The sequence below is a fragment of the Aptenodytes forsteri genome, unplaced genomic scaffold (genome assembly GCF_000699145.1).
Source record: "Aptenodytes forsteri isolate BGI_AS27 unplaced genomic scaffold, ASM69914v1 Scaffold7, whole genome shotgun sequence".
NCBI classification, from domain to species: Eukaryota; Metazoa; Chordata; class Aves; order Sphenisciformes; family Spheniscidae; genus Aptenodytes; species Aptenodytes forsteri.
Window position 1 is genome coordinate 448,213 of NW_008795919.1, and position 25,509 is coordinate 473,721.

At 51.0% G+C, this 25,509-nt stretch overlaps 1 protein-coding gene across 1 annotated transcript; it reads left to right on the top strand.

Moving 5' to 3' along the window:
• Window positions 1–2,586: 2,586 nt before the first annotated feature.
• Window positions 2,587–20,323, top strand: FHL3 (four and a half LIM domains 3). Its single transcript, XM_009284722.2, has 6 exons — window positions 2,587–2,782; window positions 15,424–15,608; window positions 15,689–15,863; window positions 16,504–16,673; window positions 16,855–17,041; window positions 18,310–20,323. The coding sequence occupies exons 1-6, from the start codon at window positions 2,776–2,778 to the stop codon at window positions 18,459–18,461; spliced, it is 876 nt and encodes a 291-aa protein (XP_009282997.1). The 5' UTR covers window positions 2,587–2,775; the 3' UTR covers window positions 18,462–20,323.
• Window positions 20,324–25,509: the final 5,186 nt, after the last annotated feature.

Consider the following 25,509-nt stretch of genomic DNA (forward strand, 5'->3'; position numbering starts at 1 on the left):
ATTTATCAATTAATACAGTTCCGATCTTGTTATCTGGGAAGAAGAGTGACTACTCAGCATCTTCTCCAAATTTCTTTAAATATCAGAGTGGGTTTCAGTAGCAGGAATATGCTCAACTGGAGAAATAATCCCAGCTGTTTCAGGCAGAACCCAGGATCAGTATTTTAGCTGTAATGAACTGTTTCCGTTCTAGATCCCTGCTTTCTGTGGGTTTACAGTGTAACCATAAAAATCCTTTCCAGGCTGAGCTCTGCCTCCTGAGGTCTTTGGGAGTTTTTTTAATATAAAATGCAAATTGTAAAAACAACTAGCAGTTGATTTTCAGACTGTATCTTACCAGTTTAGAGCCCATTCTGGACATGTGTTGTTCCTGTAACTGTAAAGCAATCTTATTTCTTGAATGATCCAAGCCCACAGGATTTCCCTAATGCGAGTGTATCAGAAGTTAGGTAGTTTTTGTTGTCGTTCAGATCTGTGGGGCTGCAGATCATGCCATTTTCCGCTAAAGTGTGTATACCAACTCAGTACTGCTGGTGAAAAATGTCTGGGTTTTAAGGCTTTTCTAATGAAACAAAAGAAATTGAATAATAATACAAAATGTCTACCTGAAAGGCCTAACTTCAGCATGGTTGAAGACAAAAATTCCTCTCTGAGGTCCACATTGAACGACAGTGTTCCTAGATATTGCTTAGGATGTGAAAATGGTGAAGAAAGAACAGCAACAAAAAAAGTGGATCCTGAACTGTCTCTGAGTGCAAGGACTACTTTTGTCAGTATCATGATCCCACGTACTAGCCTAGACTTCTGACTTTTGCCAGGCTTTTGACCTCACCTTGGAATTCCACTACCCTCATTTGGGGAAAACATGGCTTTTTCTATTCTTAAGAACTAACAGAGTTTGAACTGGTGTGTAAGTCCTGGTGCTGCACTACGCCAGTGCCTTCTTCCAGCTCAGCGTGCTCACTTTTAAAGCCCAAAGTTTAAACAGTAGGGGCGACTAGCAAAGGCATGGTGTTACTTGGTCGAAAGATCTGGATTCTGGATTAACTGTACTTTGTAACTGCACAGTACTGTGTCAGTCTGTCATAGAATGGTTTGGGTTGGAAGGGACCTTAAAGATCATGTCCTCCTCTTCCTTCCTTTTTCCCCTGCTTCTCACAAAAAGTTCAGTTTGTGGAATCTATTTGGACATAGGTCTATAACATGCATTAGTGGGTGTCACAGTTTCCAGGCTGACGGGGATATGTGCTGCATCTCAGAAGAAGAAAGATGGGCAGGGACTTGGATCTTGGTTCCATTTTTAGTTCTACCAGGCTTGCCTTGTGCCAAAACCTTCCGAGGTGCAAATCCCAGGAGGGAGATAAAATAACTCCCTGCCCTGCAGGTGCTATAAGGGTAAATGATGTTTTTGCTGGTGACAGCTGTTAGGGAATTGAGGAAGCAATAATCCTATGAGAGGTACAGGATGTCAGATCTGTGGAAACTGAGCGCTCTTGTATTTACGGTCTTGCACTGGGTCATCATATATATTTGTGTTATTTGCAGCAGGGAGTCAGGGAGCTAAACTACTTTCCAGGTAAAGAAACTAATCTTTAGTTTGTGTCCTTAAATGTGGATTAGTTATTTTCATCTGCCTCTTTTCTCAGCACATGAAATTTTCAAATAGAAAAGTCAGCGTTTAAATTTTAAGGCATTTCAGTGGCTACCTGTAACGTAGTGAACACTTCATCTCAAGAAAATTGCTGCAATGCCCAGCACAGAGGGTTCTGGAATATGTAGAGTAATAGTGGTACTTACTAAAGAGTCATTAATAGCACGAAGTACACAGTGTGTTGCATGTAACTCAGCCAAGAGAAGTTTTATTTCTAGTATTTCTCAACCCTATGCAAACATCATGTAACTCACAGGAAGATTAAATGTGGCCCATTGCGCTTGTATAGAAGTCTTGGATGTGTTGCTTTTGGAGAGCCTGAAGAGGTGTACGTGGAAAATCACAAATGCACTTCAGGCTGGTGAAGGTGTTAGACTATATGCACAGACTATATCATGCTTCATGCTCCGTGAAACAGTGACTCAACTAAGGAATGATGAAATAAGTGCTTTCAGATCCTTGATAGCTTTGAGTTTTCATTTTAGAGGACAACAGAGCATAACTTTGAATAAGAGTGGAAGAGGGCAATCCAGAGATTTTGAATAACTGGGCCCCAAGTATATCATGCTGTTTGAGTAACATTGACCCTTTCCAGTGGAAATCAATGAGTTCTGCTGCTCACCTCATTAGCGCCTGACTTGGTAAGTCAGGCTAATAATGATGTTAATTAGCTTTTCACTTTCTGTTAGGAGTTTTGCTTGTTCTCTTTTTTGTGCTTTTTTTTCCTGTCATCGTGACATTGAGAAATAGAAAGGGTTTGGAAGTGAAATATATCTGCACAAAATTGGAATCAGAATTCTTATGTCTCTTACGAAAATTTAGAGTAACTTGAATTGTAAGTGTCCAATTTCCAGTCACAAGTAATGACATTTAAAGCTCTGTAGGAAATGCAATCTCTGTGCTGATGTCACCCTCTGGTTTATGATGTGACTGCTTTTGTTCCTGGGCAAGCACTTGAGTGTTTTGCTAGTGAAGTGATGATTTACTAGTGAGAGTCTCTTGCTGGTCACACCTGCTCTAACTGTCTGCGGTGTGAGTCACTGGGAGAGCCACCCTTGAGCTGCTTCTCACCTGCTGCTGCCGTTGAGACTGTTGGGTTTTACGTTGGTCCATCACGTTCGGCAATGCAAGGTAACAGAGAACTGGTCTGAGTTTTTGCTTCCAGGGGTTTGCCAATTTGGGACAAATAGCTTGTAAATAAAGCATTTTTGTTCTGGTCGGTTACGAGAACAGAGGGAGGGTTATTAGGGCGTTGGTGGTGTCTTGTTGCACTGAAGCCCACAGTCCATGCAAACAGCTTTGGAAAATCTTCCAATCTAGTCGGAGAGCAGTCAGCAAGAGCTGGTTGCTGTTGCTTCCTTCAGTGAACGAGTGTGGAGCATCTTCTCTGCAGCAAAGAAATGGGGCATTGCTTCGTATCTGCTGCTTCAGGGGCTGAAGTATCAACTCTTCTTGGTCTTTACCTGAAAGTCGCTATGAGAGAAGCCTCTGTTATTAAAATTCTGACCTTTCAGTTCCTTTTTAATCTGTGACAAATCTGCTTCATGTAGGTTTCCTTGTAAATCTCAGATTTGAATGAGAGAATGAGGTTCTGTAAATGAGCCACAGACCTGGATCAGGGGCTTTCTAATATTGTTACTACTTTTCTGTTCATGTGAGGTTTTTTTCTCTAAAGAAGCAGTTTTCCTCTATGAGTTTTTAGGCACAGTCAGCACATGTGCTTTACCGTGTCGCCTGCTAGCAGCAGTGCTCCATGTTGCCCAGACTGAAGTGCTGCCCGCGTGGTGAGCAGCAGCACTAGTTCAGAGACAAGACACATCCAGCGGGCAGGGGCACAGATGTTGGAAACTCAATGCATATGCGTAATATAAAGGCATTCATAAATTTTGTGAGCATTTGTGCCCCTTAAAATAGATGTTTCCACTTAGTCTTTTGGATGTGGCACCAGTTTTCCCTTTCAGGGGTACTACCAAAGACTTTATCTCAAAGTGTGGCAGCACAGCATGGCAGAAATTGGAAAGCATGTTGCATCTTGCAAATTTCTTTTTAGTGCTTGCAAGGAGTTATTTCTTAGAGATTTTATGTAAAATATGTGACAATTACAGCTGATGGCTTCTATTATTTAAAATGTGCAGTACTTAAGAGTAATTTTTAAAGGTGCCAGTGAGAAATGCTTTAACAAGGAGACTGATTTGAAGATAACCAGCTCAACCTGTATAGTGAAGGTAAATAACACCTGATGACCAGATCACCTAGCAGAGAAATCTTCAGCCACAGAAGAAGGAAATTTGTTTCACTTTACATTGGCAAGGCAGTGGCTCAAAGAAGAGGTTATCTTCCTCTCTTAACGATCCCGTCTGTCCCCATCCTGTACTTCCTTGTACTCTCGAGGGCTCAGCTATGCTGCCCTTGCAGAGCGCTACCTTTTTTCAGGAGGGTTGCAGCTGGCACATACAGCATCTCCCAGGCAACAAATGATCTTAGTTTTGTTTCGGACCACAGGCAAGCAGGGGATGGTAACCCGAGACAATTTGTCTTTGCCAGGATTCAGTCCTTCCCCAGATTTAGAAGCTGCTCACATGCTGCAGGCTAGAGAGCTGTAATTGCCTTTGCTTGCAAGGGACACCAGCAGCTGTAAAAAGTACTTTAGACGGAGACTGTCCTTACTTGTTGTGCAAATAGCCAGCACAGGTGGAGAGGCCCACGGTTAGTGATCGGATGGTGGGAGAGAGGCTGCTGGGCAAGAGCTTGTGTGGCACACGGGTGTCATTGCAGTGTCCCACCTGTCACCTTCCTGACTTTCTCTTCACTCTGCTGATTTTGCATGCGGGTGGAGAGCCCCGAAAGGCACAAAACTGCTAGAGTTACAATGCAGGTTACCTTTCTCAGTCAGTATATCTGCTTATATGCAAGAAACCAACTACAAATGCTCATGTTTGGGAGACAAAGAATGAAATCGGAAAAGGGAATATTTTGACCAAATTTGGTGAAAAAATTCACTTTGCCCTTTAAGTAATAGGCAAGCATTAAATAAAACATGTCTGGTTTATATGTCTTTTCCTGCTACTGTAAGTCAAAGTTGCTTTGTTTATTAAAAAAACCTGAAGTTGAGCAGAGCCTTAATCAGCAAAAGAGCTGCCAGGCTTTCTGGAGAAGACAGTTAATAAGGGATTGGGCTCAGACCACGCAGGTTTGCTTTTCGGCATGTGAGCCCAAAACATGCACGCTGAGTGCATCCATCCCCTGCAGCCTGTCCACAAGCTCACGTGCATGTTTGTTCAGAAGCAAGCTTGAAGCAGCCCCTTGATTGCCTTTATGTGCAAAACAGAGGTATAATCTCTTACGTACCTTTTATTCAGGGACTACAAAAAGCTTTGTAAACACTAACTTAAATTATGTATCACCTCAGAAATAAGAGTGGCTTCATCCTCAATTAAAAAACAGCTGCCTCTAAGGGAAAGAAAAGTGAAAACTACAGCATAAGGCTAGAATTGTAAGAGAACTTCAGGGAAATAGAGCGGAATTCCATTATTTTGCAGTGATATCTGTACTGAGATGCCAAGAACTGGCAACTAGAGCAGTCAGATTATTTTTTCTGCATATAGGCTATGATGTCTGTTTGAATTGCAAGATTCTTGTGGGCTGAGCAGATCTAAGATGAAGGTGAATTGGCCTCAGTGTACAGTTAGTCATTTCCTGTCATGCTTTCGTGTTTCAATTCTAGTGTACTGAGTATGACCATTATTTCATGGGGCAAAGAGATTTTGAAACACTATTGCCGGAGTCCTGGGTTTGTGCAGTTGGATAAGCAGTTAGGTATTTATATGGCTATGGGCCAACTTTGCTGGGTTACATGGGCATAAATCAATTCAGTCCAAAATTAAACTTTCATTGCTAGATTATAATCCTCACAACATGCCTATTCTTCAGGACTCCCTTTTTCCTGTCTGCCAGGACATTATAAAGATCTCACTGCGTTTCTGCATTTGGAAGGTTTAGGACATCCTAGGCTCTGTGCGACAGAGTTCTGTCTTTTGAGTTTGGGGCATGGATGCGTTTTCCCATTTGATCTTTGTGGTCGTATGTTTGTTTCTGGAGAATACTGACTTCATGCAGAGGCCCTGTACCTCGTGCGAGGTTGTAATTGCAGTGATGTGTGGTGTTATGAGGCTGTAGCACACAGAACAAGAAAACATATGCTACAACAGGTAGGTAACGTGAAGCACCTTATCTACCAATTTGTAGTTTCATGTACATTTATATATACTCTCTTCATGACTTTCTTGACAGAACCTCATCCAGTTATGATCCCTTCCCACCACCCTTTCTTGTCCATCACTTCATAATGACATGGGCAAAGAAGGTTCACAGATAAATTATACCATTTCTAAGCAATGGGCATTTCACTGTCCAGATTAGCTTCTGCCTAGACCTGGTGTGAAACCTGGGGCCCAGAGGCCAGCTGCTGCCCATTAATTTGTTTTATAGGGTTGATTACTATCTTTGGGGGGGGGGTGTTCTTGCATTACTGTTTGTTGCCAGTAGGATGATGGTTAATGTATCGTCTGCTCAATATGTCTGAAAGGCCTATTCAGCCCTGCACAAGCAACAAGTTCCTCATTCTTGCCCAATTTTCTAGTTGAAAGAGGAAAACTAAGGGAATTTGTGGATTTGACATTGGCAGACTCTTGTGATGTAATTTGTCAAGCATCCACTAGCTGATGGCATTTTTGCCAGGGCTGTTGAGGCTGCGATACCACAAACAGATGGGATTTGTGTATGTTCCCATGTTGGGAACATCAGGGTGAGCTGACGGTGCAGTCCAACGCTGGCAGCCTCTTTGCAATGGCACTGGAAGTGCTGCCGCTGGGCTGGTGTTATGCCCACTGGCTGTCACAAACGAGGAAAGCCTGAAGATTGTGTGCACTCACTTTCAGTATGCACTCCAATGTTTTTGATATCACTGTTACCATAACTGAACAGGAGCGTATCCTTCTCTCTTAAATGGGATGCCTAACGCGCTTGAGGGGAGAAGGGAGCAGGAGTTCAGAAAGCAATTGCACGCGTGTTTCTTGCTCCTTTTTAAGAATTGATATGAGCAGCCGTTTCCCTGGACTGTGACTCCTGCTCCTCTGATCACACCGAAGCTCCTGTGATCAGTCATGCTCCCTGAAACTTGGCTCCAGCATCTTTCTTCCTATTATGGTCACCCTGGCCATGTCTGCAGCTGCTGCCCTACAGCCAGTTACGAGCTTCGGTAGCAGACCGGCTTGGTGCAAGCTATTGCTGCCAGCAGGCTCCTGCTTGGTCAGTGTTGCATGTGGCAGGGGAAGGTACCTGCGATGTGGAGCTTGGGCCAGGCTGTCTTTCTCTTCTCCCAAGCCTCTTCAGAGGCCAGCCAGAGTCTCTTCTGGCACGTTTTTAAGCCACAGGTTTCTTAACCGCTGGTAAAAGGGACTTCATTTGGCTGGGGAGAAGTTTGATGTGTTCGTATCTTACTCCTCTGCTCTTGGACTTCCTCCTTCAGTTAAGTGGTCTGTTTGAATCATGACAAGTCCAAACTGCCCAAATGGTTTCAATTCCTGACTTCCTGTTGAGTGTGCATAATTTGCTTACTTTGTATACATTTTGAATAAGATTAACAGCTGATCTCTTGAGCAAACATTCAGTTTTAATGTCAGCAGAATGACACAGGCTGCTTGTTCTGAATGTGTCCTAACAGCTCTGCTGCTGTTAGGTGCACCCTCCGTCCAAGCTGCCCTCTGAAGAGGGAGGATTTTGTTCAGAACCTGAAATAGTTAATTAACCCTTACAAGTGTTTAGTAAAAAATTTTTAACTCTGAAATCGTTCCCTCCTTTCTTCCTGGGCAGAGTTTTTCATTTTATGGTTGCATAGTAGGGACTCTTAAGCTTCTTTCTTTGACCTTGGTAGAATTAACTTTCCTTAAAGAAAATAAGCCTAAGGCAAGGGCTGAAATTGTCTGTTGCCTTTCTCCTTGTCAGCCTGCACTCTGCTGTCCCTCTGTTGGGGTTTTGGAAGGTGGGTAGACACAGTCAAGATGGGCACCCACGGGAAGCCTGGCACTTCTCACTGGTGTTGTTTGAATAGATCTTCTCTTTCTTCCAAACCACGTATCTTCATGCTCACCGTGCAGATGCTTCAGCTCACAACTGGATTCAGGGGACCTGCTCGGATAGGAAGGATGTGGGGAGGAAAGGGACAGAAGTAGCTGAAAACCAAATGCAAAGCAAGGTCTTGGCCACAACAAATTACAATTTGAATCTCAGATGGGCAAACCCGCCTGGTTTTCCACTGTAGCATGGAAAATTGGATTCCCCTGCAACTGCGGCCTCATTAAAAAGAGATTCTTTCTTTAAAGGGTAGAGAAGGGACAAAAGTCCCAGTGTGCTCAAATACTGGCTTAGAGCTTTGTCCCATTACCTTCTATGGGGATACTGCCTTGTGAGAGCCTGACTTACTAGCAGCAGGTTTTCCTTTCACATAGGAAAAGTTTTGGTTTATGTTTCCTTATATTAGGAGAAAGAATGAGGAATTTAGTACTAGAAGAAAAAGGTCTATGAACTCATTGGTGTTTTGAAACCAGAGCAGAGTTTTGGAGTTCCTTAGGACCCTGAACTTCCTGACAGCCGCACACCCCCAGTCCGCAGGCACAACAGCTCATGGCCTGGGGGTGTCGAGATTTCTTGCAGACCCAGCCATGCCTACTGGAGAGTCTGTAAACACATCAAGGCCAAAACTATTTCCACGTGCAGATAGCTGGCTCTGTGTATGGACTCTCTAAGGTTTGTTGGCCTTCCTGAGAGACCTGGCCAATCATTTATGGTAATTCAAAAATTTAATTTAAACTTTAAAAAAATCATTGCTGCTTTCCAGACCTTTTGAGTATATCTGGTCTGGCAGAATTCAGCAGGTACTTAAACCAGGCATCAGTGGTGATTTTCCTCCCAGAATCAGCATTGCTAGTGTTATAAGAAGGCGTGAAACTGAGCCTGGCCTCCTGGAGATGGTGCCTCCTGGAGATGCATCCCATAACCTCCTCCTCTGTAGAATAATGCTGATATAGAAAATAAATATTAGCATACATATTGTGCCATGTCATTAACGTAGAAAGTGATAAAGATGCTTCCTGTCTCTCATCCTGTGTGTTGGCCTGTTGTTTGAGGCAGAGGGCACGTCTTAGTGCACTTACCAGACTGCTCAGCTTTGGCATGCCTGCGCCTCTGCCCGTGCTGCCAGGACCTCATGCAAGTCCAGCGCAGCAGCAGTGGCCATGCCCTGCACCGCGGTCATTTGGCTTTGCTCACCTTGGACCTGGTGTGATGTCTCAGTCACGGCTGTACAAACAGTGCAGTGCTTTCTGCAGGGCACCTCTGGGCAGGCTGTGGGCTGACATCAGGTGAGATTGTCTCAGTTTTAGGGTAAGATCAGACATTTGTGCTTGTCGTGCTTTTAGCACTTGATCTATATGCAGAGCTGTCAGGAGGAGTCCATGTGATGTGGTTTTGCTCTTTGGGTGGAGGGCACCTCAGAGATCTCTTCTGAACATTAGGAAACCCTCAATTTGCCATTCTAAGACTGTATTAAAATCATGCAACAATCTAGGTCTACCTTGTGACTTGTCAGATGCTTTAACAGTTTCTGCTACTTCTTCCTCTCAAAGTTGTGGGTATTTTCAGGAAGCTGCCTACCTTGCTGAGCAAGGGTGATTCTGACAGCACTTACTTCATTTGAAATGCAGGGTGTTTCCTTACAACTGTGCCAGCCATTTTGCTAAATCTGTTGCAGAGCCCAGAGCAGCCCATTACTGCTCTGGGCAGGAGGTTGGTCTGCCCGTGCTTGGGGAAACGACTGTAGCGCAGCTTGCTCAGCAGAGCTTGCTATATGCGCATGCGTAAGCGCAACATCCCAGTGGTGCAGGTGGGGGCTGTGTGGCCTTACACCCAGCTGATTAATTTGTCTCCTGCCTCCTCCTCCGAGGCTGACTGTAAGAACCAAATTTTCCCTACATGTTGGAGAAATGACCTGCAGTGTCCTCCCATTGTGCTGGTGATGGGGGAGCTGCCAGGTGAGGTCTGTGGCTGTACTAATGGTCCCTGCAAGGACTCTGCTCCTCACTGTGCCAGAGCCCCCCCGGAGCAGTCCTTCATACTTGAGATTTCCGAGCTGTCCGTGGGGAGGCTCAGGCTGGAAGGCAGCTTGGAAGCGAGATCTCGGGGCAGGAAGTGACTCAGTGGTGCTACAAGCAGGCGGGTGAAGGCTTGACGCAACACCGCTTCTGAGGGTGCTCCGGGCAAGCTGGGTCCGGCTGGGTTACCCTGATGAAACACTTGGCACCTTTCTGGCAAGCTGCCTCCAGCCTCTCACCCAAAAGTAGGATCTCCTTTAACAGCAGATGGGGGATGTTGTTCCACTGTGCCAGGTCTGCAGTTGTACTCGTGGGTTTGGGAGCAGAGCAAGGGAGTACAGACAGAGGCAGCAGCGTGAGGAGGTGCAGAGAAACCAGTCCTTCAACTTGAGATTTCCGAGCTGTCCGTGGGGAGGCTCAGGCTGGAAGGCAGCTTGGAAGCGAGATCTCGGGGCAGGAAGTGACTCAGTGGTGCTACAAGCAGGCGGGTGAAGGCTTGACGCAACACCGCTTCTGAGGGTGCTCCGGGCAAGCTGGGTCCGGCTGGGTTACCCTGATGAAACACTTGGCACCTTTCTGGCAAGCTGCCTCCAGCCTCTCACCCAAAAGTAGGATCTCCTTTAACAGCAGATGGGGGACGTTGTTCCACTGTGCCAGGTCTGCAGTTGTACTCGTGGGTTTGGGAGCAGAGCAAGGGAGTACAGACAGAGGCAGCAGCGTGAGGAGGTGCAGAGAAACCCACGCGGTGCCCCAAGGAGCTGACCCCCGCCGCCCCGGAGAGCCTGGGCTGGCTGTGCCAGCCCCTGGCTGGGGGGTGCAGTGACCCTGAGCAGATCCACAGGAGCCGTGTCAGGAAACATGGACTGAAAACGTTCCCAGCCTAACAGAAGTGCTGGAGCTGCTCCTCAGAGCAAGCAGCTGGTTTCCCTTTTAGGGTCGGTGGCAGGCAGAAACAATTTAATGCAGATTCCAGGACCCATAATGGTTCTGGAAAGCCAACAGGAACAAAAAGTGTTCTTCATCTCTTCTGACCTTGGAACACATTGAGGACAGTCTTCCAAAGCCTTGTCCCTGGACGGTTTCATCCTTACATGGGGAACGCTCGCCTGTCCCAGCGAGGTTGTGCTTTCTCTTCTGCATATCTGTTTAGGTGTGGACTGCAACTGCACAAGCTGTGCTCAGAGCAGCCCAGGGAAGATGAGAATAGGCAGGAACCTGACAGACAGTCAAAGGCAGGTCTATTCCTGTGTCCTGGAAAGATTAAGTGTTTCCCTAGGAATAGCCTTACAGGTTGCTGTAGGATCACTTCATGGAGCAGCTGGTTGTGACCTGACAACAAACAACAAACTGGTGTGAAGTTACACAGGGTTATAGGTTCACCATATACATGAGACCTCTCACTGAAGGAGTTCATTGTACCAGGAATCGTCTCAGAAGGCTGGTTAAACTCTTAAGTGATTGCGTGTAGCAGAAAGCCTGGCCCTGGACAGTCTGTACTGCCTCCTTTGCATAATAGGTCCACAGTTTATAGACACTAAAATTAATGTAATAATCTCCTGGGGCTGTTGCTAAGCCATCTGCTGTGTTGCTTCGGACAATGACACCGGGGTGGTGTTAGGTGCATGTTACTCTCTAATTAGAAAGTGGACTCTGCTGTGCGTCCTTGACAAATTGCTGACCTTTCTCATACGTGAAGCTATTCTGAGCTGTGTTCCAGACTGATCAGATTTGCATCCCAGAGCACTTTAAATGTTGTTTGTGAGAGGAGCTCTTGTTCCCAAAGCTGTTTGTTCATGGGCACAGGAGAGGAACTGAACTTCCTTTCCTCCATGAGTGCAACTATATCTGTCAAAGAGAGAGGGTAGGCAGCTGGCAGGCATATATCTGTTGTTTATTTTTGCCCTCAGACAGCCAGCAAGACAGCTGAGAATACCCCACATCCAGCTCCACCGTCCCCATGTATGAGGGACCTGCTCCAGTAGACCTTGTCCCACAGGGACCTCAGCCATCTGGTAATAGGCAAGCAAGCACTCTCTTTGCAACTGGAATCCCATCATTTTAGGGCAACACCTTGGTTAGTATTTGAAGGTGTTACTTACATCAGCCTAGCACACAGCTAACGTTTACAGGGCGGTGCAGACAGCAGAGTATGAGCACATGCTAATTAGCACACATAGTGACTGCCTATGTTGTGCCTTCTAAATCTGAGCCTCAATTAAAGTTTCTTTTTTTAATGCATTTTAAAACTCCACCTCTTTTCTTCGTGAATGGAGGCAATTTCCAAGTTCCTCATTGCAATCACAGTAAGAATTGTGGGCTTTTGTACTATTTCTTTTACTCTATTTCTTTTGTCCCACCTTCTTCTTCTCCATGAACTTGGTCTCTGGCAGTACTATGTCCTCAAGGGCAAAGATGCAGAGTTTGCTTTGGCGTTGCATAGGGCTTTGACACCCCTGCCCAGCATTGCATGCAAGACCAGAACAAAGAGAGCAAACAGCTTATCTAATACAAATAACCCTAAGCAAACTTCCTGGGCCTGTTCTTTTTTTCTGTGGAAAAGGCAGCGCGGAGTCTGATCCTGTACGCTCTCATAGCAGTCTCAGCCACGTGACGCTCTTGGGACTTGCTCTGCTGGCAGCCCGTGCATCTGCCAGCCCATGCATCTGCCAGCCTGCTCGGACTCCACAGCCTGGAGAGCAGGAGCTTGGCTCACACAGCGTGCAACAGACATAGGTAGACTTCGGGGAGAAACTACTCAAAGCGGAGGCAAGCATGGCACACTGCTTTAAAGTCTTCCTCAGTATATAATTTTCAAAGGGTTTATATGGTTTTCACTTCCTCTTCTGTGGTTGCTCTGTGTTGCGCACCCTGCAGTGAAAGCAGCACTGCAGGGCACCCACCGGTGCTGCCTGCAGTATTGCCAGTGAGTCCCACCTGAGGGCTTCGGCCAGCACAAGGCTGGCTGGGGGTCCTGGTGGGCTCGGGAGTGCCAGCTGCCCTCGGTAGGAGGAGAGGAGGAATGGCACTGCCAGGGGCCTGGGTGACAAACAGCATTTGGGATTGAAATGTTCCTGTCCTGTCACTTTTTTTTTTAATCCCTGTTTCGATCATGGTGATAGCTCAGCTGCCCCAGGGGAGCAGGGCTTGCTCTGGCCATGCCACAGCCCTGAGCACTTGCTGTGGAGCTGGTACTCACACCCCGTAGCTTTCCTGTGGTTTGGTGGCTGGCACTGGGTCCCGAGGGTACGTGTGTGGCCAGGGGACGGCGCACGCTCAGGGCAGCAGCACCTGCCTCGTCAGGGTGGTTCAGGGACGCGAGAGCCCCAGCAATTGTTGGTGGGTTTATCCTGTCCACCTCCCACCCAGGGAAATGCTGTCCCTTGTTTTGAGTTTGGGCCCGGGGCTTACGGAGGGACAGTGTCTGGGTGAGGCGCAGCAGTGCTTGGGAGGCCGAGCACTGTCACTGTCCATGTCACTGGTAAAACCCAAGGCTTCTCCCATCAAGTTGTTTTTCCTTCCCTTGCATTTTCTGGTGTCCTCTGACCCCGTATTACAGGACCACAGAGATAAAGTGCAGCCCATTGACCAAACATGGCAGCTCCCTGCTCCAGCAGTACCGTGGCTCCCAGGGTAAGAGTGCTCATTAGAGGACCTTTTATTACAGACACACCTTGGAAAGTTTCCTTCAACAGGGCTGGGAGGAGGAGGGTTATTAATTTGATTTTCATTCTTTGCCAGAGAGAAAGGTCCTGGGTGGCTTCAGGGAGTGAAGGCAAGTGGGGTGGCAGAGGAGGAGGTGGTGGGTGAAAAGCAGCCGGGAGCCGTGTGGGGTGATGGAGGGCACAGGAGCTGCTGCTCGGCCGGGTGAGCACCTCATGGCGTGCCCCAGAGGGAGGGGGCACTGGGGGGCCAGCCCAGGCTAGGGGCAGAGCTGGGGCAGCGGGTCCATTTCGGCACCCTGGCACCTGTTCGGCTCCCCTGTGCAAACCGCCCCAAGCGCCTGCCCCGTCTCCAGTAACAGACTGGAAATTGTCCAGGCCGCCTTGTTCCACGGGCAGCGAGTCTGGGGCTGCCGGTCAGGGTTCTGGAGGGCAGGCTCAGCAGAGCGGTGGCCCCAAGCCTGCGCTGCTTGCGGGGCACACCATGGAGCTGCACCCGCGGCTGCAGCCACGCACACCAGCCTGCCGTGCTGGAGCGTGCGGAGCAGGCGATGGCCGGGGCAGCAGCTGGGTAACGAGAGTGTCTGAAAAGGGACTTTGTTCCCTCTCTGTTGGTCACGTAGCCATGTGGGAACACTAGATTTATTCACCGGCAGTCCTATTGGCACATACCAGGCTTGACAACAGCTGGGAGCTGTGTGGCTTGACCAAGAATAGCCCTGGGGAGCTTGCTGCCATGAGTCAGAGCTGTCTGGATCGGCTCCTGCCCTGGAGGCTGCCTCCTAGAGTAAGGGAAATGGCCGCTGTGGCTGGGGAGCCCATGAGGAGGGAGGTGCAGAGGGTGGCAGTGAGCTCCCTGCTGCCCCATTAAATGCTAAACTGTAGATTGAGCCATAATAGCTCTTTCTGAAGTGGGTGGGTTCATGAAGAAAACTGCAGCGTTCGGCACTCTGCAGCTGACTGCTCAGACGTAATTCCATGGGCTTGTCTACACTTGATAGCAACCTGTATTAAAGAAGGGTGTGATTTTGCAAGTGGAAAACTCCATATGGGAATAACCAGGTTAAACCAAACAGAAGGAAGATACTCTTGTTCTGGAATTAGTGCTCCAAAGAAAGAGAAGTAGTTCCACAAACCTCTAGTCTGAGATGGAGAGAAGGGGCAATGAGAGACATCTGATCTCCTGCGTGCAAAACCCAAACACTTCTATTGCTTGTAAAACACCCACCTTCCCCAACACTTGCACATGGAGCAACATGTGCAAAGCAGTTTGCTGGGATGTAGCTTCATAGCTGGGCACAGTGTGGGGTGCCTGATTTCTGCTTCCCCGTGGGGCAGCTGCTTTAAAGTTCTGGAGAAGTTCCAGAATTTGAAACACTGACAGCGCCATCAGGCAGAGCATCAGGTCACAGACCATCAGGAGGAATCTTGCTGTTGGTCCAGGGCCGTGCTGGTGGCTGAGCATGGGTCTCTGAAGGGCTGCTTGGTAGACAGATCTCCCTCAAGGTGGCTGACTCTCTGACATGACAGTGGATGTGCACCCACACAGTGTGTGCACAGTCCTGTTTTGGGTGCCGAATCAAAACTTTTCAAGCAAAAAAATTCTCTCTCTTGGTCATCATTTACACTTTGCTTCCCAGCAAAAGGGCAGACAGTAAGAAGCTCAACTGCATGTTTACGTGTCTAGGTTTCTCTGAGTGGTGCCTAAGTGTTCCAACTGTTGATCTTGATATAAACCTGAAGCAAGATTCATCCCAGGTCCTGAATGTGTGCAGGCTTTTTTGGAAGTGTGTACAGCTACAGAGCAGGTGCAGCAGCTCAGGTCTGTGTCCTGTCCTGATAGCGGCTGTTTGTTGGCTCAGCGCAGGGATTTGCGGTCCTTGCCCTCTGGAGATGGCAGGGCTGTGCAGGGACATCTCAGGCAGTGTAAGCTGATACTGACCCAGCATCTCTGCTGATCTCTTAGCAGGTGAACGAGGCCCTCAGACTGGCACCATGACAGAGTGCTTTGACTGTGACAACTGCAAGGAGTCCTTGTATGGACGCAAGTACATCCAGATGGACAACGGCCCATACTGCATCCCCTGCTATGATGCCCACTTTGCCAACACCTGTGATGAGTGCAAAGAGCTGATCGGCCATGACTGCAGAGTGAGTATGGGCCCCTGCGGCCGGGCAGGGCGGTTCCCTGGGGCTATCTGTCCCTTCCTTATCTTGGCTGTCCTCCCCAGGAGCTGTACTATGAGGATCGCCATTACCACGAGCACTGCTTTCGTTGCTTCCGCTGTGACCGTTCTCTGGCTGACGAGCCATTCACCTGCCAAGGCGAGGAGCTGCTGTGCAATGACTGCTACTGCAGCGAGTTCTCCTCCAAATGCATTGCCTGTGAGAAGACAGTCATGCCAGGTAGGAGCAGGCAGACTCAAGCACTGCAGTTTGTTCCTGGTCCCAGCAGCGTTGGCCAGGGCTGCAGGTTCCAATACTAGGGCAGCAAGGAAGAGAGCTGAATTTCTGCTCTTCTGCCCCACTGTCACTGCATAGAGTGGGCCAGGCACTTTGCTTGTCTGGCAAGACAGCAGGATCCCGAGCTGCGATCACTACAGCAGCTGTCTGTCTGTTCCCCTTTTTCATGGGGGAAGTGAGCTGGGGAGGAGATAACAAAGGGTTTCCTGGGCACTTTCTGGTGTGTGCTGACTAGAAGAAAAGGAATGACTGAAGGTGTGTGAGCGTCTCTGGAGATGGCCTGAGGCAAGGGAGTGTCTTTGCTTGGCCATTCTGGCACCATCTTCAGATGTAGGTTACAACAGGCGTCTGCCGCAGCCTGTGTGCCAGTGCTAGGGGCATGTTCCTGCAGCTCTCCCCTTGCGGCTGTGGGGTCGGCCTGGGGCCTCCCCTCTCCAGCTGCCTGCGGTCCCGCACTGCCATGGGGAGGGCAGGCACAGAGCCAGGTGTGCAGGACAACAGTTTATCCTGCACAGCCTCCCATGTTCCCTATGTATGCGTGTGCTTCTCCCTCCTGTCACACTGTGAACGGCTCTCTCTGCAGGATCCCGTAAGCTGGAGTACAACGGACAAACATGGCATGAACATTGCTTCATATGCAGCAGCTGCCAGCAGCCCATCGGGTCACGATCCTTCATCCCAGACAAGAAGGATTATTACTGTGTCCCCTGTTATGAGAGCAAGTTCGCTCCTCGCTGCACTCGTTGCAAAAAGGTATGTCTGGCCTGACAGCCCAAAGTCCCTGAGTTCTCTGATCCAGGGACATGTTCCCCAGTCCTGTCTGAGCCCCACCAGAGAAGGGTTCAGGTGCCAGCACTCTGGCTAGCCGCTGGTTGTGCACTGCAGCCCATTTCCCTGTGCCCGTGTGTCACCAGTGTGTGCTCTCTTCCCGCAGACCCTGACCAAGGGAGGAGTGACTTACCGGGATGAGCCGTGGCACAAGGAGTGTTTCGTCTGCACAGGCTGCAAGACCCCCCTGGCTGGCCAGCAGTTCACCTCCCAGGATGACAACCCGTACTGCATCAAGTGCTTTGGGAACCTCTATGCCAAGAAGTGCAGTGCCTGCACAAAGCCCATCACAGGTAAGCAGAATGGCCCTGGTTATGGGGTGCTTCTGCAGGGCAGGGCATGCCCTCCTTCCAGACATGTGGTGACTTCTCTGGGTGAAGCTGCCCTCTTGAGTGCACATGTGACCCAGGCCCTTATGATGCTTATACACATCTCCACCATGCAGGCTTGTTCAAGTGTCTCCAGGCACTTCAGGCCTCCCGGGGACAAATGCTGGGGAGAGCAAGGTGCCCTTAGGTATGTCCCTCACAGAAACAACGGCAGCTGCTTTTCCAAGGAACCCCATGAGAGAGGATCTCTGTTGCAGTGGTCCTAGGGCCATGTGTGTCCCCTCATCTGCATCTTTCAAAGCGGTGAACTGTGCCCCGTGGGAGGAATTCCCTCTGCCCAGGGGTAAAGGCTCCCAAAATGACCCCTTACAGGGTGATCTCGTGTCTCTAGCTTGCCTTGTTTGAGGCTGGTTGCCACGTCCTATGGAAAGATTGCTCACAGACAAGGAAAGCCAGAGACTTCCAGCCACAGCTGGAGCAGCAGCTGCTGCAGGGGAGTCTGGACCTGTCATACCTGCCTAAGACAGGGGAAGCGGAGGGTCCTCTTCTGTAGACACCCCTGAGAGGGTCTGGCCTCCTCCCTGTCCTCCCCCACTTGACCTTTCCCTTTGCAACTCGTGTCTCTTGCTGCTGGGAAGGCAGGCAAAGACATGAATCAGCTGGTGACTCAGAGGATGACTCTGGCTGAAGACAGTGCAGCTCCTGGGCACCCTGCTTCCCGTCTGGTCCTTATCAGTTTGTCGCAGTCCCAGGGAGAAGGGGGTCACAGCCCACAAGTCCAACCACTGCTGGCAGAGGAAGGAAGCTTCCCACAGAGCCTCTGCAGGAGCCCGGGCCTGGGCTGGTGGCAGGAGGGCTTTTCCCAGGATATCACTAGCACTGTCCTTGGAAGGAGCTGCTCCAAGCAGTGCTGCCAGGAGCTCCTGACAGCTCCCTTGTTTGCTGCGATGGTAGCTCCGCTCCCTGCTCCTCTCTGGGGAGAAAATGGTGATTCCGGTCCGAGGATCTCAACCCTGCAAAATCTGATGTGAAATCGTTTTGGACCTCTTCCCCCCCAAGAGTGGAGATTTGTATTTCAGATGCATTCGATACTGGGGGGTGTTTGGGTGCCACAGTGCAGCACTGCGTGTGAAGACCTGACTCAGAGATGAACAGGCCAAGACTTGGTCTGTGTGGGAAGCTCGTCCCAGTTTCCCCAGGGGTTCTAACGCTGCACTCTGTCCCTCCCGTAGGCTTTGGCGGTGGTAAATATGTCTCCTTTGAGGACCGTCACTGGCACCATAATTGCTTTAACTGCGCCCGCTGCAACACCTCGCTGGTCGGGAAAGGCTTCATCCCTGACAATGATGAGATCCTGTGCCGCGACTGTAGCAGCGACCTATGAGCCTCCGAGGACACCGTGGGGCAGGGGCTTTCTCTATTCTTCAGGGTCTTTGTGCCAGATACCCCAACAACATTTCAGGGGCAGCACACGAGGCACAAGAGATGGGGGCTGACCCCGAACCGCGGTGTGTTCCGGGAGTTCCTGTGCCCCTCCCTGAAGGCTAGAGTACGCTATGCTATGGCTCTGTGCAGAGTCAAAGCTAAATAAAGTTGAAAAAGGAGCTTCAATACCCCCCATTATTTACTCTTTCCTTTTGCTTCCTGTCTGACCAGGCACAAGCTGAGCCCAGGGCCCCAGCTGAGCAGAGGGCAGCAGCAGCAGCTTCAGCGTTGGGCTGCTGGATCTGCACGCTGGCAGCATGTATTTGCTCCCCTTGGCACAGGGCTGACTTTTCTCTTTTGCCCATGTCTTCCCTTGCTCTGTGTGATATAAGGCAGCAGCTCCTGGTCCATGCGGCTTGGTCGTGCTGGCCTGTGTAGCAGATGGCTTTGCCAGCACAGCCTTTTCCGTACGCGTGGCTGGCCTGTGGCACTGCTCAACCCGGGCATGAAGGGTGCTCTCTGCCGCGTTTAGGAGGTTTGGGGACACCAGGCTCGAGTGTTGCCAGGAGAAGAGCATGTGTCCTGGCAGGTGGGATCCACCTCCAGATTTCTGTAGCCACCTCACCATTTGCGGGCCAGACCCTTTGCTCTGCACATCTCTGTGGAGGTGCTCTCACTCAGATGTGGATGAGGAGCTCAAATCGCTCGCAGGTACGGGGCGTTCTGCTCCTCCCACCTCCCTGCCCCATTCCTGTCCACCTGTACTGTGATCTCCCGTGGCTGCCTCTGCGGTGTCTGAGCTGGAGCTAGTGGGTGTCGGCCCACTGGTGGTCCCCCCTGAGATGCGCCTGGCTGAGCCCCAGAGAAGGGCGTGCTGAAGGCTGAGAGCACCAAGGGCTTTATTCCTGCTCCATCCCTCTCACGGGGAACCATGGGATGGGGACTGCCTTACTGAGCCCAGCTGCCAGCGGCACAGGTAACAATGAAGACCTTTCGTTAATTTGTGGAGGGGAGTGTTGCCCACAGGCTGTGGCTGCGCTCGGTGGCTGCTGGGAGTGCCAGAGGGGAGGGTCTGTGGGAACGCAGGGCTCCAGTGCGGAGGTCAGCCGAGGGGGCAGTCGGGGTGTCCACAGCCTGCTCCTGCCAGGGCTGAGTGTCCTCCCCTGCGGCGGACAGAGGGCGGTGGCTCCCCCAGCCACGCTCATCCCTCGCTGTGTCCCAAACGAGAAGCAAAGCAAAGGTGGGCTGCCCTGAGGAGGGGCTTTGCATCTCCCAAGTCCCTGCATTGGCCCTAACTGTACACAAAAGGACATCTTTAGTCATCCCAGACTCACACGAGGGTTTGAGCCATCTTTGCCTGATGGCTGAGCTGGCCCTGGGCCCCACTAAGGCCCCTCTGCAGTGGGATGCTCATGCCTGCCTTGTCTCTACATCCCTTTTGCTTCTGTCTTGCTGGGGCACTTACGCTGACCCTGCTTTCCTGCTTAGACAGCCACGTGCTTTTCTGAAAGCATCTTCTTGTGATTTTTTTCCTTTTGTACTCTTTTGTCATGAATATCTGTCATTTTGTAACCAACTGCAGGATGAAGGGGCTAGCCCCACCCCCCAGGCTTCACTTAGGAACAGAAAATGTTATGCATGTTGAAGTGTTATTAACTCTGTATTCAGATCCTTGTTGAACCCTCGTTTGAAAGCTTTGATGCAGGCAAATCAGAGTTTGTGTTTGCTATTCTGAGGAGCTTGGAGCAGTCTCTAGAAGGAAGTGTCCTAAACCTCCTGTATATTTCCTACGGCTTTATATAATAAACCATTTTAGCGATGCTTGCTCTCATGTGTTTCTCGAACAGCAGGCACAGGGCAGAGCGCTGTCTGAATTGGTGTTGCAGCTCTGCTCAGCCTTGTCCTCGCCCCTAACCCTGTACTGGGGATGGCTGATCCCCCTGGTGCTCATGCCTCCCCCTCCCCAAACCACACGCCAGGTACCAGTCCCGTTGGGTTATGGCAGAGGAACAGCAGCTCCCTCTTCCTGCTGTGGGGCTGCAGTGGGTTCCTGGTGCCAGGGCTGCCTGTCTGTCCGTGCCTGCTGTCTGTCCGGGCAGGCTGTTCTGCAGGACGGGCCTGAGCAGGACTCAGCCAGAGCCAGTGCTGCACAGGCACGATGCCTCCGGGCTGGCTGTCGGGTCGGGCTCAGCAGCAGCCAGGATGCTCCACTGCCGTGGGAGCTGGTCTGGATCGCTGCGATACCGAATCATATCCCACTGTGCAGACAAGCTTCCTTCCCCCTGCGATACGTACTCCCCAGTCCACACACGTAGGCTCTCGGGAGGAGGTTTGGTGAGGAAGTTGCTGTAGTGTCCAGTCGGGGTAACAGTGGTCTCCTGGCAGCTTTCCCCGAAGTGGAGCATGCTCATTACTCACTTTTATCAGCCGGGGAGCCATTTATTCCCTTAACATCTGAAACTATTTTCCACAGATTTCTTTACATTTACTAACAGCTGCCACGACTTCCTCTGGGCTTGCCTGCCCCAGCACCCGGCTCCGTTCCCTCTGCACGGTGGCTTGGTTCCTGCGGGTGCTGCTCCAGCGGCACGACAGGCACAGCCCGTGGGACCCTGGCACAGACTCTGTGCATGCACATTCCTGGCTCCTTCAAAGGCTCCTGCTCTGGCAGCTAATGGGGTTTTAAAAGTAAGAGTTTTATTGCTGTTGCTGCCCGGTGACCTGTGCCAGGCTCTGGTTTTGCTGCTGCTCAGCCTCAAAGGGTGAGCGAGCAGCTCCAGCCAGGGAGGTTTCCAGCTGAGCCTGTCCTCCAGCAGGAGCACCACAAACCCTTGTTTCTGCAGCGCTGTTTCCAGGGATTAACCACAAAAGGTTTCTGTACAAAGGGCCCCCGGGCTCCTCTTTCAGTCAGCCTCAAGAGCCTCACGTTTTTAGCCAAAAAAGGAAATGACCCAGCTGCACGTAGCACTGGAACATCTGGATTTTATCCCTGTCATGAATGGGTCATGGCTATGCACAGCCCAGTGCCTGATTTACAGGAGGGGGAGGGTGATGTCATGCACAAACATCCCTCGAGACTCCCAGAGTGTGGGTCTAAAACAGTCATGAAAATACTATTAAGCACAGGCGAACAGTGCAGGGGGGAGGGCAGGGCTGGGGCTGCTGCGCGGGGTGAGGTGGGAGCAAGGAAACTTGCTGGGAGTCCAGGGCAGCACTGGGGGTGTATAAAGAGGCCCCAGCATTAACCAAATGTGCCCAAGCTGTGCTTGCCTGTGCCACCAGCACGGGATCAGGGACTGCATTTGCAGCCCCAAATGGGCAGAGGCAGGTCCAAGCCACTGCCTGCCCCAGCCCCAGCGAGGTGTCCCAAGAGGGCTGCTTGCTCTGGGCCAGGGTAAGTGCTGGGGTGAGAGCAGGACCCTGCCATGGGCTGGCTGGTGCAGCCACAGGGCTTGGGCAGGGATGGGGATGGGGACAGGGACATGATGCTCCCCAGTGCCTGGAAACAGCCTGGTGTCGCAGACCAGGGCACCAGAAGCAGCTTAGCTCAGCGGTGACGATGGCTGCTCGCTGCTGGCCGTGCAGCGGTGCCCATGCTGGGCGTCTGCCGGCTGTGTGCTTCCTCCGCTGGGGACGGACACGGCTGCTCCTGGCTTGGGCTTGCCGCAGGCAGCGGTTTCACTTCCCAGGGGTTTGTTCTCTTTCCAGCCAGAGTTTCCCCCGGAGGAGGGCTGAGCCACTGGTGTGTCAGATATGGTCTGTGTGGCAGTGACGTGTGCCGGTGTCCCAGAGCTGACAGGAGCTGCACGGCTGGGGAGCGAGCTCTGCCTGCATTTGGGCAGGAGGGAAGGGCTAATTTCAGTTCCCAGCTGCCTGCTGGTGTTTGCCCCTTTTCCAGCTGTAGCTGCACACGGGTTCAGACAGCGTGTCAGATTACTGTGCTGGTAATGCCTCATCTGAGCTCCCCAAACCGAGCACGGACCTGCCTTGACTGCTCCTGCGTCCCTCCAGGTGACCAGTCAGGAGGCTGCGCCAGTCCTGGGTGAAGCTGGAGGCCCTGGGTGAAGCTGGAGGCTCGGGCTTGGCCCCACAATGGTAACAGGCAGGTCTCCAGGACAATCGCTGCAGGTCCCAGGGCTGGTGGGAGAGCCAGTGTTGAAGGGTGAATAGCTCTCCTTTGTCTCTAGTGTTAGGAGGTAGGGATGTGGTTATAGCCAGGCTGAACCCTGTGAATACTCCCCCAGGTTTTTTTAGTTGTCCCTTTGTCCCCACCCTGCCAGGGCATCGCCTAGTGAAGGTCCTGGGGAGGTGGGGAAGGAGCAGTATCTCAGCACAAGTAGGTTTGCTCCCATCGTCCCACCTTTCCTTCCAGGAAAACTGTGCGATGTCCCTCCCTGGTCTGTCCCGCAGCCATGGGCACAAAGGCTGCTGCTGCGGCACATGGCACCGAGGCGCTGCAGGGGCTGCGCTGCTGCCCCAGGACAGAACGGCACCTCCTGGAGCAACCTTCTCCCACCGGAGCAAACCTTCTTCCAGATGTGCTGCCATTCGTGGGATGAGGAGGAGGGAGGCCACGCAGGAGCTGGTCTTGTCCCACCTCAACCCTCCTAATGCCAGCAGCCCAAAATAAAGAGGCAATGTGCCTGGATGCAACATTGCTAGATTTCAACTCCTTCCCTTTCCAGGGATGAAGTTTCATGCAAAGGGAAATGGAAGAACACTAAGTTCAGAATCTTATCTCCGTTTTTATTTTTAGACAGGCATTCATGAGGAAGAAATGACGTACTTTGGGGCAGCCTGTAGTGCAAGAGAGTAATTAAAGACAATAGTCTTACCTTCAGTATCATTCTCTCCTCAGTGAATTGGCTGTTCCCAGGGCAGGATCATGTTTATCTGCCATAATTAAGCCCAATTTTTTTGTTGTTGCTTTTGGCTTAAAGTAATTTATCATGTGTGGTAGAAAAATATGAATAATTTATTTGTGAGTTAAAATTTAATTATAGCTTTGCATTTGGTAAAGTGGGGGCAAAGTACTGGCATGATCTCTCCTTGGCATTTAGGGTGGATCTGAAGAAGGCAATTAAAATCCAAGTACAAGAGGAAGGTTGCAGCCATGGTTTCTGTGGGAGGACTTCCACCAGGATCATGTCACTCAAGCACAGTCACGTTGTTGAAAGCCTGTCAGGCAACAAAAGTCTGCACTTCCCAGGTACCAAGGGCAACAGCTCTGACCCATGAGAGACAGAGTGAAGGCTGCATAGCAGATCCTACATGCTTATTTCTTTCAGGCATGTTCCAGTTTGGACTCTGATTTATGACCGTGTAACGCTGCTGGAGCCTGTCAACTCTGCCAGCTGCTGGCATCCCACCTGCGTGGGATGGGGAGGGTTTTCTCCCCTGGCCGCAGGGGCGCAGGGGCTTGTACCGGGGTGGGTGCACGGTGCTGGCCATGGGGCCAGGAGCTCTGCCTGTGCAGCTGTGATGAGCACAAGTGACAGGGACACCCAGCGGTGCCAAGCCTGAACATTCCCTCCCTGCCCTGCGTTCAGCCCTTACCTCAAGCCCAGCTGCAGGAGGTGATTTTACAAGCTGTGTGCTATGGATAACAACTGCATCTGGGCTAAGCGACCATGCCTGCAAGACCCCGTCTGTCCTGCTTCCTGGGGCTCAAGAGTTTTCTCAGGAAGGCAAGGTGGAGGCAGGCCTGCAGGTAGCTCAGAGTCACTGCACGCTTTGCCTTGGCTCTCAGCAGCCAGTGCTGCACGGGGCTGGACGCCCCGGCCCTGGGCAAGCCCTGAGGAGCAGTGCTCCCCAAAAGGCAGGCCTGCTGGGGCCCTGATGCTGCATGAAGGCTGCCTTCAGCTTCCAGATGGGTCTTGGAATGTGCAGGGTGAATGTTTACTTAAGCAAGCTCACAATAATTTTGATAAGGGTAATTAAAGCCATGACATTTTCTAAGTACTTCTTCCTGTTTTCTCTGTCCTTGTTGCGTGTGTTCTGCAGCAATGCTGCGGCAGAGAGGAAGAGCACGTGTACGCAGAGGGCAGCATGTGGGCGCATGGCTGAAGGATGCTGTGCAGGGTAGAGTTGCTGCGTGGCTGCAGGAGGGGGTGTTGTCTGCACGCCCTGCGCTTGCACAGTGGGTATGAGCGAGTTTTGGAGCAGTTGTCCATGGTCAGGAGGACTTCAGGCACATGCGCTACCAGGCCGAATGCTGTGCTGAGTTTCCGGGAGATGCCAAGGCTGTTTCAGAGTGCACGCAGTTGCATTTGTGCACGCATACTACTACGGAAAGCAGCCGTGCTAGCAGTGTTTGGAACAGGACTTTTGGGTATCTATTTAGCTTTCCCCTCCTCCATTCCCTTCTCTCCCACCTTCTGACACCAGCCCAGCCCCTTCCCACCCCTCAAGATTGCCCCGAGGCTGCTGCCTGCTGAGATGGGAATGGTTTCACAAGTATCTCCTGCTTTTAACTTTGCCTTCTCCACTTTGCTGTTGCTTCTCGAGAAAGGTCATTGTGCCTCCAAGGCTGGGGTCAGTCCTGATCCCAAATCCAATGCCAGCATCTCTGGGCAGTCTATGCCACCAAATATGGTCAGCGCTGGGGAGAGCCGCGGGCAGGCCTGGAGCGGCTTGGAAGGCAGCCATCAGGAGGGCTCCTGCCTGCAGAAATCCTCCGGGTGCTGCGGCCAGCAGGGCTGGGCTGGGCTGCTGCAGTGCCAGGGTCCAGCCGCTGCCACAGAGGGACAGGCAGGACTCCTGGCAGGCAGGCAGGGCTGTGCAGCGTCGCAGCTCTCCTGGGCACAAGGCTTTCCCTCCTCTCCCGGCAGCGACTGCTGCACACTCACCCCGGCTCTCTGCACAGCCTGGACAGCACAAAGCCCGGCTGCTCTGCATAAAACAGCATTTTCTTGGTGACTGCTAACTATTTCAGTATAATTTAAGCTAATGGCCTCATACAACACAACACTCTCCTTCACTGATTTACTAGACTAGGAAGCGTAAGC